Genomic DNA, 14,966 nt, shown 5'->3' with positions numbered 1-14,966 from the left:
GTTATTTTTCCCATACCGACTTTTTTAGGCTTTGTATAACTAGTCAGGCTGTGCTGTGGTAACAAATGATCCTCAGATCAAGTGGCTTATTCTTGTCCTTTTAGGTCAACTGTACTTGGCAGTCAAATTGCCTGTCTGTAAAGATTTATTTTAGTTTATTTTTTGAAAGATTTATTTACTTGTAAGACAGAATTACAGCGAGGGATTGAGAGACAGAGAGTAAGATCTTCCATCTGCTAATTCACTCCCCACATGGCCACAACAGCTGGGCCTGGACCAGACCAAAGCCAGAAGCCAATAGCTCCTTCTGCATCTCTGCCCATATACCCATATACCTTTGAGATACAATCTTGCTATTTCTTGTTTTTCTCAAAATAAATAGTACAGAAAACAGAACTGTTTGTATAGTATAATTATTTCCATTCATTGTGCCAAAGCAAGCTGTATAGAAATTGTTTTTTTTAACTGTTGCTCCTCTTCCTAATGAATTTATTTTACTAAAAGCAATGTAACTTCAAATGCCAAATATTTGAAATGTCAGGAACTTGAAGTTTTAATCGGTACAAAATTTTTAGTGTCTTGTTTTTACCTAGGGTTACATTTTTCTGTGTTTTTGCTATTGTTAAAACTGAACATTCATAAGTGATCCCTCCCATTTCCCACTTTAAGTATTTCTAGATTTTGAAATGTGTGATTTTATGCTCTGCATTTTGGGTTAATGGAAGCAGGCAGTTCCTTCTTGTCATCTAAAAAGAATTCCAATCTGAGGTCGGTCATCCAGTGTACTCCAAGGAGATGCTCATTTAAAGCCCATTTGTCTGGCCTGTTGAGACCACTCATCTCATTCACTGATTTCTGTTCTATGGACATGGGGCACTGGGGACAAAGAAATGAGCCATTTCCTGTTTATGGCAAAGCCTGTTTTAACACTTGACTTGTAGATGTTTTTTAAATTTCCTCTCTCTGTCTCTCTCCATGTATGTGTGTACTGTCTAATAGATATCTATATATCTATATATAGATATCTATATATATATAGATATATAGATATATATATGCACATATACAGCTAAGTTAACAATTATATGTATAATTAAACCATGGTGAATACAATTGAAAGGGTCTCCCTCCAGACCTTGTCCTTCTCATCCACAGTGGGATTGATCTTTGTTGGACTTCTTTCATAGGAAAATAAAAGCATACCCTTACATTTTTACAATTTAAAAAATGAAGCATATTTTCATAGATTAATTTTTCACTTAACTACACGCAATAAACATCCTTCCATTCGGTTCCTGTAGTTTTGGGGCCACAGATTTTTTTAAAGATGTTTCTATCCATCAGTTTAGTTTCCCTAGTTTCCCATGTCTATAATTTTTTTCAATGCTTTTTTTTCCATTTTTGTTACTTATAATTTTTATGGATTATTTTCGTGAACTGTGTTGAATTAAGTGAATGTGCTCAGTCTGTCATTTAAATATATTTGCTTTCTTTGATTAAAAGGCAGAGAAGGAGAGAGTGAATGAATGCTGTTTCATTCCCCTCTATCAGTGGGACTAACGAAAACCAATGCTAGGAACCAGGAACTCAGTACCCCACATGGGAGGCAAACTACTTCCATCATTGCCTGCTGTTTCCTGGGTGTGTGACAGCTGGAAAGAGGAGCTTTCAATTACAGCTATCCTAGGAGGCATCTGCTAAATATGCTAAACCACTCTGCTAAACCTTCTGCTTTTCTGTTCTTAAATGACAGGCAGTATTAAATTTTATTTGTTTGAATTATTTTAACATAGTAATATTAGAGAATATTTTCAGTTATATCTCTACCATATGTAATAATGTGTAGCATAGTTTTTAAAATGATAAGCTTTTCTTCTGAGTGACTTTCTATTTTAAAATTTAAAAAGTCAGCCTCCAGCCACAGTGTATGGTGAGTTCAGTATCAACCGTCATGCTTCTAAGTCATGAAAGCCATGTAAACCGAGCCCAGTAAAGAAGGAATTAAATTTCAGCATAAACAAAGTGATTTTTCTCTTATTTTCAGTGTACTTAAATGAAGCAGGGTTCAACTTTGTGAGAAAGTGCATTCAGGCTGTGGAGTCCAGAGGTAAGCATTACCTGACCGGTGCATCACTACACCTGTGTGTGCCATTCCTACACAGAAACCTTCCAGCGTAGAAAATAAAGATGTGCTTACTCGTTAGCATGAGATTAATTTTAAGAATGATACAAAAGTATCAGTTACATAAATATACAAGCAACTACTCTGAACTTTGGTTTGCCAAGACTCATGCTTTGCTTTTTCTGATTTTTTATAATATAGACCCACTTAACTTTTTGTGGGTGACCGTGTGTGCTATTGTAAGCACCTGTTTAAATGTCTCCAAGCACTGGGAGTAAAGTTCCTATGGAATTTGTTGCCAACTCCCTTCCTTCCTCGTCGTCTTCTCGTTTGTGATTTCATCTTTGCCCCACTGCCAGCACCTCTCCTCTCTGTATTACTGACCCTTCTTGGAGCTAACTGCAGTTCAAAGTTAGGCTCTTTTGCTTCCAAGAAAATTTGTTTCAAACAAAGCTGCTGTTGGGCTATTGAAGTTCTATGTACTTAGACTGGAATTTTGGTCTGTCACTTCCTTTTGTGAAGTTATATACATTGCTTAGATTCCCTGAATCTGTGCCTTTACCTTTAAAATGAAGAAGGCAATGCCATCCGACTGGTCACCATGCCAGACGCCAGGCCTGAAAAATGGAAGGTGAGGAGCACTGGTCATGCCTGCTCATCTCTGATGCTTTTTATGTTCAAATAATGGTGAAGAGGTAGGGATAGGCTGCTGCTTTGAAGATCTTCAAAGACTTTCAAATCCCTGTTCACTGTCTGTTCTGATAGGTGTTTCCAGGGTACATTTCCTAAGGTTAGACTGCAAAATTAGATAAGTATTTTTCACATTCTACAGGAGTCTATGGCTGAGAATCTTACAGTCCATCCCTGGGAAGTTGTGCCTCAAGCCATTTACTTGCTGTCTTCCTTCCCAATAGGCATCACAGTTTTAGGCCTCTATCGCATAGGAGGCGTGAACTCCAAAGTTCAGAAACTCATGAACACCACATTTTGTAAGTATTGTATTAAGCAAGTGACTTAATTTTTATATTATTAACCCAAAATACAGAATTTTTAAAGATTTTTTTCAAGATGTAGGCTGTTACTTCACATTTGAATTAATGTGTCTATTTTGTTTTTAATGCTCAGTTTTAATAAATGAATAATCAGAATTTCAGGAGACATTTTGGGACTTTTTCTTAGGTGTCATAGAAAGATCTAGAGAGAGAATAAGATGCAACTGATACTGAGTTATATTGCCTGACTCAGAATCCCAGTTCAGCCTCTTGAAAGTTCTGTGATTTTGAGTAATTTGCTCAACTTCTCTGTTAGCTCCTCATTTCTTTTTTGAAAGATTTATTTATTTTTATTGCAAAGTCAGACTTATAGGGAAGAGGAGAGGCAGAGAGGAAGATCTTCTGTCCAATGATTCACTCCCCAAGTGACCGCAATAGCAGGTGCTGTGCCGATCTGAAGCCAGGAGCCAGGAACCTCCTCTAGGTCTCCCACACTGGTGCAGGATCCCAAGGCATTGGGCCGTCCTCGACTGCTTTCCCAGGCCACAAGCAGGGAGCTGGATGGGAAGTGGAGCTGCCACGATTAGAACCGGCGCCCGTATGGGATTCTGGCGCATTCAAGGCGAGGACTTTAGCTGGTAGGCCACGGCGCCAGAGCCCAGCTCCTCATTTCTTAAAGGAGGATAATGATGGCTGCCTCTTGAGAGCTGTATGTGATGAAATATGTTCATCCTTATAGAGAACTTAGAAGTATGCCAAGAACAAGTTCAGCAGTCTGTCAACAATTTGATTGAGGAGAATGTGTATTCCTCCAAATATCCTTGATGTGTAATATCGGAGTGAGTTTCCCCAAAGCTTACAGAAGCAATAATCTGAGTGAGTCCTAAGAAAGGGATGCCCCTTCTTTTGTGCTATTCAGGTTCTCATTCATTTTCATAAGACTACCACTGGTATTCTGAATTAAATGGCTTAAACCTTTTGTTTATTCTTTACAGCTCCAAAATCACCTCCAGATGTTGACATCGATATTGAATTGTGGGACAATAAGACAATAACAAGTGGGCTGAAAAACTACCTCAGGTGAGGAAGATTTCACTACTGGTCTTTTGAATATGAAGGCTCAGTTGTTCTCCCAGGCACTAGCCATGGCTTTCATGAGTGTGTGCAATAAGCTTTGCTTCTTAGCCCAGTCCCTTCCCAGGAAGTGCTGTGGCACAGGATAGTAACAGTCAAATGTATTTCTCTGGAACTTGTTCTTGCTTTTGCCAATAGTAATTGGAAAGACTGTAACATTTCATAACTACTTAGTGAATGCATTTGTTTCATATGAAATTAGTGTGTCAAATTTTATGTATTTTTTAAAAGTACAGACTGAAATGGAAAGTTGTTTTGTTTCAGAGTTTTTGTTTTCAATATTGCCACCTGTGCTATCTGAAAGAGGATTCCTTACTGAATGTAGCTCTCTCAAAGTGGAAAAAAAAAGTTTCCTGTTTCATTCATTGGTTTCAAGGAGCAACATGGGACTGTCATCTTTGATTTCTGCAACCTGGGAATACCTGGAACCTTCTTGCTAATACTCTGGCATACTACCTAATCACCGCATTATTGTATTTATTTATTTCACTTTATTTTGTATTATTATTTTAAAAGACTTCTATGTATTTGAATTGACAGAGTTACAGCAAGAGAGAGAGAGCAAGATCTAGAGAGAGAGAGAGAGATCTTCCATCCACTAGTTCACTCTCCACATGGTCACTTGGCTGTGGTTGGGCCAGGCCAAAGCTAGGTGCTTCTTCCAGGAATCTCACAAGGGTGTCATGTCCTAAGGACTTGACCCATCATCCAGCGCCTTTCTAGGCCATTAGCAGGAAACTGAATTGGAAGCAGAGCAGCCAGATCTCAAACCCTTTGCAGGCAGTTGCTTAACCTAAAAGCCACAACATTAGCCCATTGCTTTTTAATGTTTAATTGGTGAATAAGGACCAAGTTCTTTAACAAAAAAGTTACAGGGGACCTAAACGTAAACAAGATGTTTTGCCTTTCTGTTACAGGTGTCTGGCAGAACCACTGATGACATACAAATTACACAAAGATTTTATTGTTGCTGTTAGTAAGTATACTTTCACCAGATGCTTATGATTGTTCCAGTTGGGCTCTGAACTGCATCGAAATTAACATTCACATCACTTCATTGACATTTTTGTCATACTTATAGAATCATCAATGTGATGCTTAACAGCTTACAATATGATTTCTAAGTCAAAGGAAGTTGTGACATCAGTTAAATATTTTGTCATTTAATAGCTCTCATTGTGGTGACAGTTTGATGTAATTGGAAAGAGTTATGAGGAATTATTGACATGTTATTTTACTTAGGTGATGAAGAGCAGTTTGTTACAACAGCAATGTTGTATGTGAATGAGCAAGACTACAAATATGCAAAAGTTGGTTATGCTACTATGTGGAGAGAGGAGTCACATATTTTAGAAAGTGCTTCCAGCCGTCACTTTTCCCTCATGTTATGCTTACAATGATCACATATTTATAAAATCTGTTTACTTATCTGACTGCCATAATGTGATATGAAGAGATACATTTAATCAAAGAATTGGAGTATGTGGGTTTGCAGGCCAGTTAGATGTATATAACCTGAGAAGTTAGTAAAATGTACTTTCAAACCTTTGAGACCAACAAACCAGATTGCTATCAGAGTCCATTTCTACAATGTGTAACAATTAGGAGTTGGCATTTCATGGTTAAGTTGCACAGGGCATGGCTCCCTGAAGAGTATTTTTCACAATTCAAGAAAGAAATTGGTTGTATTTGTTTACATTTTAATGTCACAGGAAGTGCCTGCTAATAAAAAGTATCAGATAAAGTTGAATGGTCTTAATTTTTGAGTATTCATAGCAGACTGTATTATCTCTTATTAAACACCAACACTGCTTGACTTTCTCTGCTGTACTTTCTCAGAGGCAGACATCTACCTGTGTAAAATGAACAGAACTGGAGAAATCACGTCATGTGTCCTCTCATTTTATTGATTTGGTTGACTCTTGACCTAGAATCCTTCTGACAGAAGTTTTCTTTTATAATAAATGGCTTTTCTTTAAAAAGATTTATTCAGTTTATTACAAAGTCAGATATACAGAGAGGAGGAGAGACAGAGAGGAGGATCTTCCATCCGATGATTCACTCCCCAAGTGAGCCACAACGGGCAGGTGCGTGCCGATCCGATCCGATGCTGGGAACCAGGAGCCTCTTCCGGGCCTCCCACGTGGGTGGAGGGTCCCAAATCTTTGGGCCGTCCTCAACTGCTTTCCCAGGCCACAAGCAGGGAGCTGGATGGGAAGTGGAGCTGCTGGGATTAGAACCGGCGTCCATATGGGATCCCGGGACTTTCAAGGCGAGGACTTTGGCCGCTAGGCCACGCCACCGGGCCCAATAAAAGGCTTTTTAAATAATTGTCTTAATGGCAAAAATTTAGTTAAAGTGATTTAGATGAACTGGTGGCTCTGATACAAGATTTTTGTCACGGTTATCAGTGCATTTGCTTCTGTGGCAAATGGTACTCTTATTGGTGTCCTGATTATCCAATATGAATGTATGTATATCTATCCCTTTAGCCTTGGTCAAGAATGGTCCCATTTACTAGTTAGTAAATACTATGTTAGTAAAACTAGTCTATTTGCTTCCAAGCCACAGAATCCAGCTTGATTAAAGAAATGATATTAAAAACCTTAAGAGGTATCACAGGGTTCATTGGCAGCAAACGGGCCAGGTTGTCCAGCAGCCTGTATCCAGGAGCTAACTGCTACATTGGGAACTTACATTTTTATTTTCTAGGGTGTCACTCATATAATTTCTTTGCTGTATTGTTTCCAGTCTTATCTCCATTTCTAATCATATTTTCCTGGGGACCTTTTAGTCACCCTTGCCTTGGTTATACATGACCTGCCTTTTCACAGCAGATAGATTAATTCTTCAGAGTTTGGTGTCTTTATTTCAACTACTTGGAAGAGAATCCATCAGTTCCCATACTCTGTAATTAGGTAGCTTTGTCCAAAAGACATGATGGTCCTAGAATTTACATCTGTGGGTTGGAGCATTTTCTTGAGAAAGGGCTTGGCATGACAGATAGCCAACCTAGAATTTGATTATAAAGTAATTGTTAGACTTCTCATTCCAGGTGGGTGGAAGTTTCTCTGACAGCCATGTCAACATGTTAGCTTTTGCCTTGCAGACTTGTCTAGTCTTAGATAAGTTCTCAGCTTTCCAAATACCATTGCCTGTATGAACTTGGACTCTTTTGGGCCTGTATTTGCATAATAAAACCACTCTCTGCTGTCTCTGTGAAAAATAAGGAAATAAGTGATGACTTCCTCTGTTCATGTAGGATTGTATCTCTGGGATGTCTCTATGTAGTAATGTGTAGTAGGTACTCTGTACTAGTTGCGATGATCATTAAATTCCTAAAAATTGACTTTGTGATTGGGTAGCAAAACCCAAACAAGTGGTGAATTACAGTTCATATCTAGGCTCACGGAACTAAGTTTGTTTGATTTCTGATTCCCAACTCCATGCCGAATGACAACCATACTCAACTGTCTTAACCTTAGAAAATTATAATGATCATAAGATTACTAATGCTTATCTACGTAGTTGAATGTATTTAAAATCTGAGTATCTGCAACCTCTTTTTGTAACAGAATCTGATGACCAAAACTACAGGGTGGAAGCTGTACATGCATTGGTGCACAAATTGCCGGAGAAGAACAGAGAGATGCTGGACATCTTAATAAAGCACCTGGTCAAGTAATTCTCTAACTTATATTGTTCATTTAACCACTTGTTCATTTGCTGAAATTAAATGTTCTTGTGTCTTCTTAAAGCACATAATGCTGCCTATCTGTGTTATAATCAGAATTCATTGACTGTGCTTATTTTTAAGATACCTTTATGTAGTTCATATGTACCTGAATTTGTTTCTAATAGTTATGTAATTATTTCATTTGCAGCCTTAAAACTAATGTCAAAACACTTAAATGTGAACTTAAAAATGTGTGAGAGGGTTTTTTTTTTTAATTTCTTTTGAAGTATGTTACAATCAGAGATAACAACCAGTGCTATATACTACTATGTCAGTAAGTTTCCCAAGGAAAACTAAATCTCTAATGTTAGCTTTCTTTTCTGAACTCTGTTTCTGTTCGTCTCTGCAGATTTTTCTCTTTGCTGCTAATTCATCCATGCACATTAAAAATCTCTCTCTCCACTAAAGCAAAACCAGTTGGGTGTGTGTGTGTGTGTGTGTGTGTGTGTGTGTGTGTGTGTGTGTAGAGATTGATTACTTTAAGGAACTGGCTCACATGATCATGGGGGGGAGGAGTAAGTCTAGAATTTTCAGGGCACACTGGCAAGCAGTAGACCCAGAGAAGAGCTGATATTGAAATTTGAACCCAAACATAATCTAGAGATGGGTTAGTCTAGAGGTGGGATTTGTTTTTCTTCTACTGGTTGGAGGAAGCATACTGACGTGTGTTAATCTGTTCCAATCAAAGTCTACTGTTTCAATCCTATTCAAATCTATGAAATACCTTTATAGAAACATCAAAATAATGTTTGACAAGTGTCTGTGTTCCATGTCCTACCTAATTTAGCGTGTATAATTCATCATCATAGATGTAGTATAGATATAGACAGATGAAGACATAATTGATACAACTACTTAACCCAAAGTTTGTTTGACATACTATTGGAAATAAAAGCCTAAACTCTTTGTTAAATTTATTTTAGAATTATTGAAAAGCACATTTACAATTTCATTGGGACTTTTTTTCTCAGTGAATGCCATAATTCACAATAAAATGATGAATTTTTTTGCTACAAAGCAACTATTTGCTGCAGAATAACTATTTATGCTCATTTGAGACATGCGACATTGAAATAGTGCTGGTGGCCAAAGTTGTGGTGCAACAAGTTAAGCTACTACCTGACACCAGTGTTGCATATGGCTGTTGCTTGCTCTCCTGGCTACTCCAATTCCAATCCAGCCCTCTGCTAATACACTTGAGAAGGCAGGGAAAGATGACCCAGCTGCTTGAGCCTCTTCATCCATGTGGGTGAACTAGAAGATGCTTTGGGACCCTGCCTATAGCTGGGCACTACCCAGGCCATTGCTGCTATTTGAGGAGCGAACTGGTGAATGGGAGAGCTTTCTGTCTCTGTCTCTAACTCTGCCTTTCAATGTTTTAGTCTCAAGAAGCATAATAATTCTCAACTTGCAGGCATCCTGATAGTATGAGCCTCTCCCTGATTCACGCAGCTCCCCTTCCCCACCAGCACTGCTTGTAAGAACCAGGTGTTCCACCAGGAACAGTCTCACATTTAGCATTTTTGTTAGTTAAAGGTTCACTATGCTCGATCAAGGTTAATTTAGAATTGTGTGAACTCTTGAAATTTGAATATATCATTTACTAGGCATAGTGTTCAAGCTACTTTTCTCACAAAGTCTCTTAAAATGTACTTGCAGAAGCCACAGGAGTGTCACATACAGAGTTTGTCCTTAATTATCCAGATGCTGGTGTAAGACAAACTTCACCTTTGTGTGACCCCACGTGGCCTTGGTACTGGCAATAGCAGGGAGGAGTGTGTGGCCACAAAGCGTGTTTAACCACCAGCTCTTATTCCTTTCATGAATCTGCAAAGGTCCAACCCTGCTGGCCGAGCAGCGGATGTGGGATGTACTCAAATCATCACTAACATAGTTATGGTAACTACAAACCAAACACTTTTGATCTCTTCAAAGAATACAATTGAAAAAGGAGAATGTTAGAATAAGAATCTACTTGGAAACTCCCAAGATTTAGCAGAGTAGTTCTCATTCATTACCTCTGAGAAATTATGCTGTTTCTGAAAGTCCTTGGTATTTTTTTATGTTAACACAGACTGTCTTTGATGAGTTCTTTAATGCCAAATTAAATTAAAATATTTAAAACTTTCTTTAAAAATTATGTCTTAGGGACATTTACTTATTCATTGGGAGGTATGACATTTATGAACATTATTAAATTTCCTTTGAATGCAAAACAAAAAGAGAATGTAGATTTCTCCTAAATTGAAGTCTTTGTATTTCGTCTAATGCTGTCAAACTTACAACTAACATATTTTTAATTCCATAATATTAAAGTGATCAAATTTCTTACTTCAGTGTGTGAAATCAAACAAAATTCTTCCAGTTTCCCAGAAGCACATGAAACTGCTGCATGCGTTTTAGTGCTTTGTTAGTTCCCTGTATGTTTACAATTATTATCTATTCCTTTTGACCCTTTTATCATTAGTTTACTGTTTCTCAAGAAATAGTTTCTTGTTTAAAAATTTATTTTGTATATTATTAGTCTAGCTGTTTGGGTTTCCTCATGGGTGCTATCTGCATTATACATCTTCCATCCTTTTATTTTCTATTTGAAATTTTAATGTAAATAGTGTTTACAGTAAGAAACAAACAGATCTTTTAAAATGAAGGCTAATAATCTCTGTCAATGATTTTCTCTCTTATAATTTTGTTATTGAAGTTATACCTGTGCTGTCTGTGTTTTATTTCTTTTCTGTATGTTGCATCCTTTGTTCCTTTTTTAAAGATGTATTTCTTTTCTTTTGAAAAGCAGATTTTACAAAGAAAGAGAAGGAAAAATAGAGAGGTTTCCATCTGCTGGTTTACTCCCCAAATGGCTGCAATAACCAGAGCTGAGCTGAAGCTGGGAGCCTGGAACTTCTTCCAGATCTCCACTGTGGGTGCAGGGGTTCAAGACTTGGGGCCATCCTACACTGCTTTCCCAGGCCATAAGCAGAGAATTTGATGGGAAATGTAGCAGCCAAGACACAAACTGGCAACCATATGGGTTCCAGCGCTACAGGTGGGGGATTGGCATATGTGTGCCACAGTGCCATTCCCTCTTTGTTTTTCTGTCCCACTTTAGCTACTTTTTTTTTTTAGTGATCTTCCTAGGTGTGATCATATTCATCATATTAGATTTTCTTTTTCTTTTTTATTAATATAAAAGGAAAAGATTTCATGTGTGTCATAGATACCATTCTAGGAAGATAACCAAATTGGCCATCCTCCTTCCCTCAAAACATCCGCCTTCTTTCCTTTCTTTTTTTCTTTAATTTTTGCAATAGCGCATTATTTTTGTATTTCATATATACTATCTGGAGGTCATAATGACACTTCCCACCATGCTGTTTCTCCCTCTCTTACTCCCACCTTCTTATCATCTCTTATTTTTTTAGATGATGTACTTCCAGTTTTCTTTATTATAATAAACTTAACCGTCCGCCAAATAAAGAATTCAGTGTAGTAACTAGAGAAGCACTGTTCTTCAAGGGTTATAATTTTAGATGCCTCTTCAAGAAACGAAGTGTGAAAGATGAGCAGGCATATTTTTGTAGAGTTGATATATTACTTTCTCCCCTAACGTTTTCTGGCCTTTTCTTTTGTTCTGACAATTGAATTATCATCCAGTTCAACTTTTTTTTTTAATTCCATCGTAGACTTGCAGTCACCCATTTGCTTTGTGTGATTATTGTCCAACAGTCCCCACCAACACAGGGGATTGTTTCAGTCAGATAGTCCAGCAGGAGGAATATCCATTGAAGAGAAAATGACTCATCAAAATAATTGTGCTTTCAATTCAATGTAATCATCAGCTGTCCTGATCAAAACAGACAGGATTTTTTTAATTTAAAAGATTTTCCTGGGCCTGGCACAGTGGCCTAGCGGCTAGAGTCCTCAACTTACACACAGCAGGATCCCATATGGGCGCCAGTTTTTATCCCAGTGGCTCCACTTCCCATCCTGCTCCCTCTTTATTGCCTGGTGAAGCAGTCAAGGATGGCCCAAAGCCTTGGAACCCTACACCCATATGGGAAACACAGAGGAAGCTCTGGGCTCCTGGCTTTGGATTGGCACAGTTCCTGCCATTGCGGCCACTTGGGGAGTAAATCAAGGGATGGAAGATCTTTGTTTCTGTCTCTCCTCCTCTCTGTATATCTGACTTTCCAATAAAAATAAATAAATCTGTTAAGTTTTTCCTCACAAGTATACTACTGAATAATATTTTCCTTTTTTGCATTATGGAAATTAGTATATTTTAGCAACAGTGCCTAAAAGCCAATTTTAGTTGAGTAGAGAACATCATTGTGAGATTATCTCATTTGACTTCCATTCATTATTTCTTCTTATTCTCTCAGAAACCCTATGAGGTTTGTTAGACCTAATTTACAGATAAGGAAACTGATTCTTGAAGATACTAAGTAACTGACTCACATCATCCAGCACCAGCTGATGGATCCAAGTTTTGGATCTAGACAGACCCACTGTCTTCATATGATTTTCGTTAGTAGATTGTCTAGTATATATTAAACAATATGTGATGTGTAATATTTAAAAATAGCTTGCAAAGAAGCTCTTGTTACTCTGAGTGCCTACCTAGTTAGTGTCCTCCTGGACATAAGGGGAAACTTTAGTTAATGTGGCAATCTGCTGCTGGTGTCCTATATCAGGAATTGGTGAATTATCCAAAATCCTGTTTCCCATAAAATATTGCTGTTGGTTATGACATGTAGTTAGTAATGCATCCTCAGACAGACACTGCATGATCTTGTGCTGTAAGCCTTCTTAAAATGTTATAATCTAATAGCATTTCTGGAAATAAGACACAAAGGTCAGTGCTTATAATACTTGAAGATTATTCAGATGAATAAAGTATCCCTTAAAAATTATCCAGTTACCAGAAATAGCCAGGTAGAAACCAGCTCGCTCACTCTCTCTCTCTCTCTCCCCCCTCCCTCTCTAGTCTTCTTTCTCATTTTTGCTATCCCTTTAACTCTTAAGTAAATGAAACTATTTCTTAAAACACACAAAATAAAGAGCACCTCTGTCTCCAATTTGCCATGACTTCAAGTTCATCATTTTTACTTTAGAAGCTTCTGAGGGTTTTGTTGTTGTTTGTTGTTTTGCTTTTTTGTGTGTGTTTTTTAATATGTATAACAGGGATAAGTGATTTGAGTAAGCAATGCCTGGTAGTAGTTTCTCAATAATTTTGATGAGTGAGAATATAATTGCAGTCAGCCTATTATTATTTATGTATTCTCAAGGAAGGCATAGTAGCCAAAAAATTCCAAATAGCTGATCATTTCTTTAGAATAATTGCCCTCACTTTAGGAAATCAAAATGTCTTGCTATGAACGGAAAAACCCAGCCAAGTGCTTACTGTGTTATCTAATGTTAACTTTTTGCATCTGTTTAGGCTAATCCACCTTTTTATACAACTTGGGAATTGCTAAAAGTGACTGTAAATGTTAGATATATTTATCACTTCCAGTGTAAAGAATTGGATAGAAAATATTTTATAATCCTAAAACATTGACCTTATAGATATTTCTGTTTCTCTTTATCTGCAGAGTATCACTACACAGCCAACAAAATCTCATGACTGTCTCAAATCTTGGTGTTATCTTTGGCCCAACTCTAATGAGAGCCCAGGAAGAAACTGTGGCTGCCATGATGAATATTAAATTTCAGAATATTGTGGTTGAAATCCTGATAGAGCACTATGAAAAGGTACGCTCAGTGTGTGTGTCTAAATGTCAGATTCTAACTGCTTCCCCAAATCCTTCGAGTAATTTTTTGCTTTTCTTCTACCTCATTTACTTGTCAAGATTTTCTGTTAGTATTTTTGTAATCATTATTCACATTCAGAGAACACTTGAGAATCATTGTGAGCTTCTCTTTCTACTCATCTGAAATGAGATTCTTAGTTATATAGTACAGATAGCATTCTAAATAGAAAAAAAAAATAAGCTAGAAAATAGATTCTCAAAGTCCCCCTAAGGAGTTTTCTTTAGTTTTAGGTGGGTTTTTTTTTTTTTTAGAATGGGATCTAGAAATAGTTATGGAAAAGAGAAACTGTGAAAATCAAAATAAAGATACAAAGCAAACTGAGCCATTCATAATCCATGGTCCTGTCGTGAGAGACGGGGCATGCCCTCTCCTAGTTCCCTTGTACTCACTGAAGGGTGTCCTGGTGACAGGCTAAGCTTGCAGGTTCTGTTGAAGCCCACCAGCACATGGCTGCATCCGGTCACTGCACTTATCCCTCCATCTGTAGCTGTGATACTCTGACAGCTCAGAGCTAGCCGCACACCAACACCTGCTCCTGAGAAGCAAGGGGCCTTGCAGCTGGAGAAAGAATCCAGAGGGAGCGACTAGCCATTGGCTGGCGCTCTTCAGAGCATGAAGGTGGAAAAAGAATATTACAGTAAAAGCAGCCCTCTGTGTCTTGACTTGGGCATTGGCTTGTATTGGAAATATTTCTTAGAATTATTGGAAGACCTTCTGAACTACTACTGCAGTGTGAGGGACAATGAAGAAAGCCCAGAGAAGAAACACTAAACTTTGTAAATGAAAAGGAGTTTTGTTATTAAGCATCTTATGAAGCTCTAAGATTATTCAATAGTTCTCAAAGCTTATCTTTCACTGATAATGGCAATTTCATGCTCTTCTTGACCTGAGCTCATTTTTCTTCTTTTGTAGATTTTTCACACTGCCCCAGACCCAAACATTCCTCTTCCTCAGCCACAGTCTCGATCTGGATCCCGAAGGACACGTGCCATCTGCCTCTCCACAGGCTCTCGGAAGCCCAGGGGCAGGTATACCCCGTGCCTGGCAGAGCCGGACAGTAAGTGTGCCCCACCGTGGAAAGATGCTTCTTCATTCTGTCACTCAATCTTCTCTCACTTCTTCAGCAATTAGGTAGCGCTAGAAGGTGTTCTTATCAATTCTCTTTCCTCAG

At 38.0% G+C, this 14,966-nt stretch overlaps 1 protein-coding gene across 1 annotated transcript in view; it reads left to right on the top strand.

The window, feature by feature from the left end:
- ARHGAP42 (Rho GTPase activating protein 42) overlaps positions 1–14,966 on the top strand; it is a 270,695-nt gene that overhangs the window by 239,962 nt on the left and 15,767 nt on the right. The window contains exons 13-19 of the mRNA XM_004585001.3: positions 2,045–2,107; positions 3,037–3,111; positions 4,110–4,194; positions 5,166–5,224; positions 7,824–7,929; positions 13,576–13,735; positions 14,708–14,852. Coding sequence (XP_004585058.2) covers positions 2,045–2,107; positions 3,037–3,111; positions 4,110–4,194; positions 5,166–5,224; positions 7,824–7,929; positions 13,576–13,735; positions 14,708–14,852 — 693 coding nt within the window. The remainder of the gene's footprint in view (positions 1–2,044; positions 2,108–3,036; positions 3,112–4,109; positions 4,195–5,165; positions 5,225–7,823; positions 7,930–13,575; positions 13,736–14,707; positions 14,853–14,966) is intronic.

This window comes from Ochotona princeps, chromosome 4 (genome assembly GCF_030435755.1).
Source record: "Ochotona princeps isolate mOchPri1 chromosome 4, mOchPri1.hap1, whole genome shotgun sequence".
Classification (NCBI taxonomy): domain Eukaryota; kingdom Metazoa; phylum Chordata; class Mammalia; order Lagomorpha; family Ochotonidae; genus Ochotona; species Ochotona princeps.
This window is presented reverse-complemented; position numbering and strand designations above follow the sequence as displayed.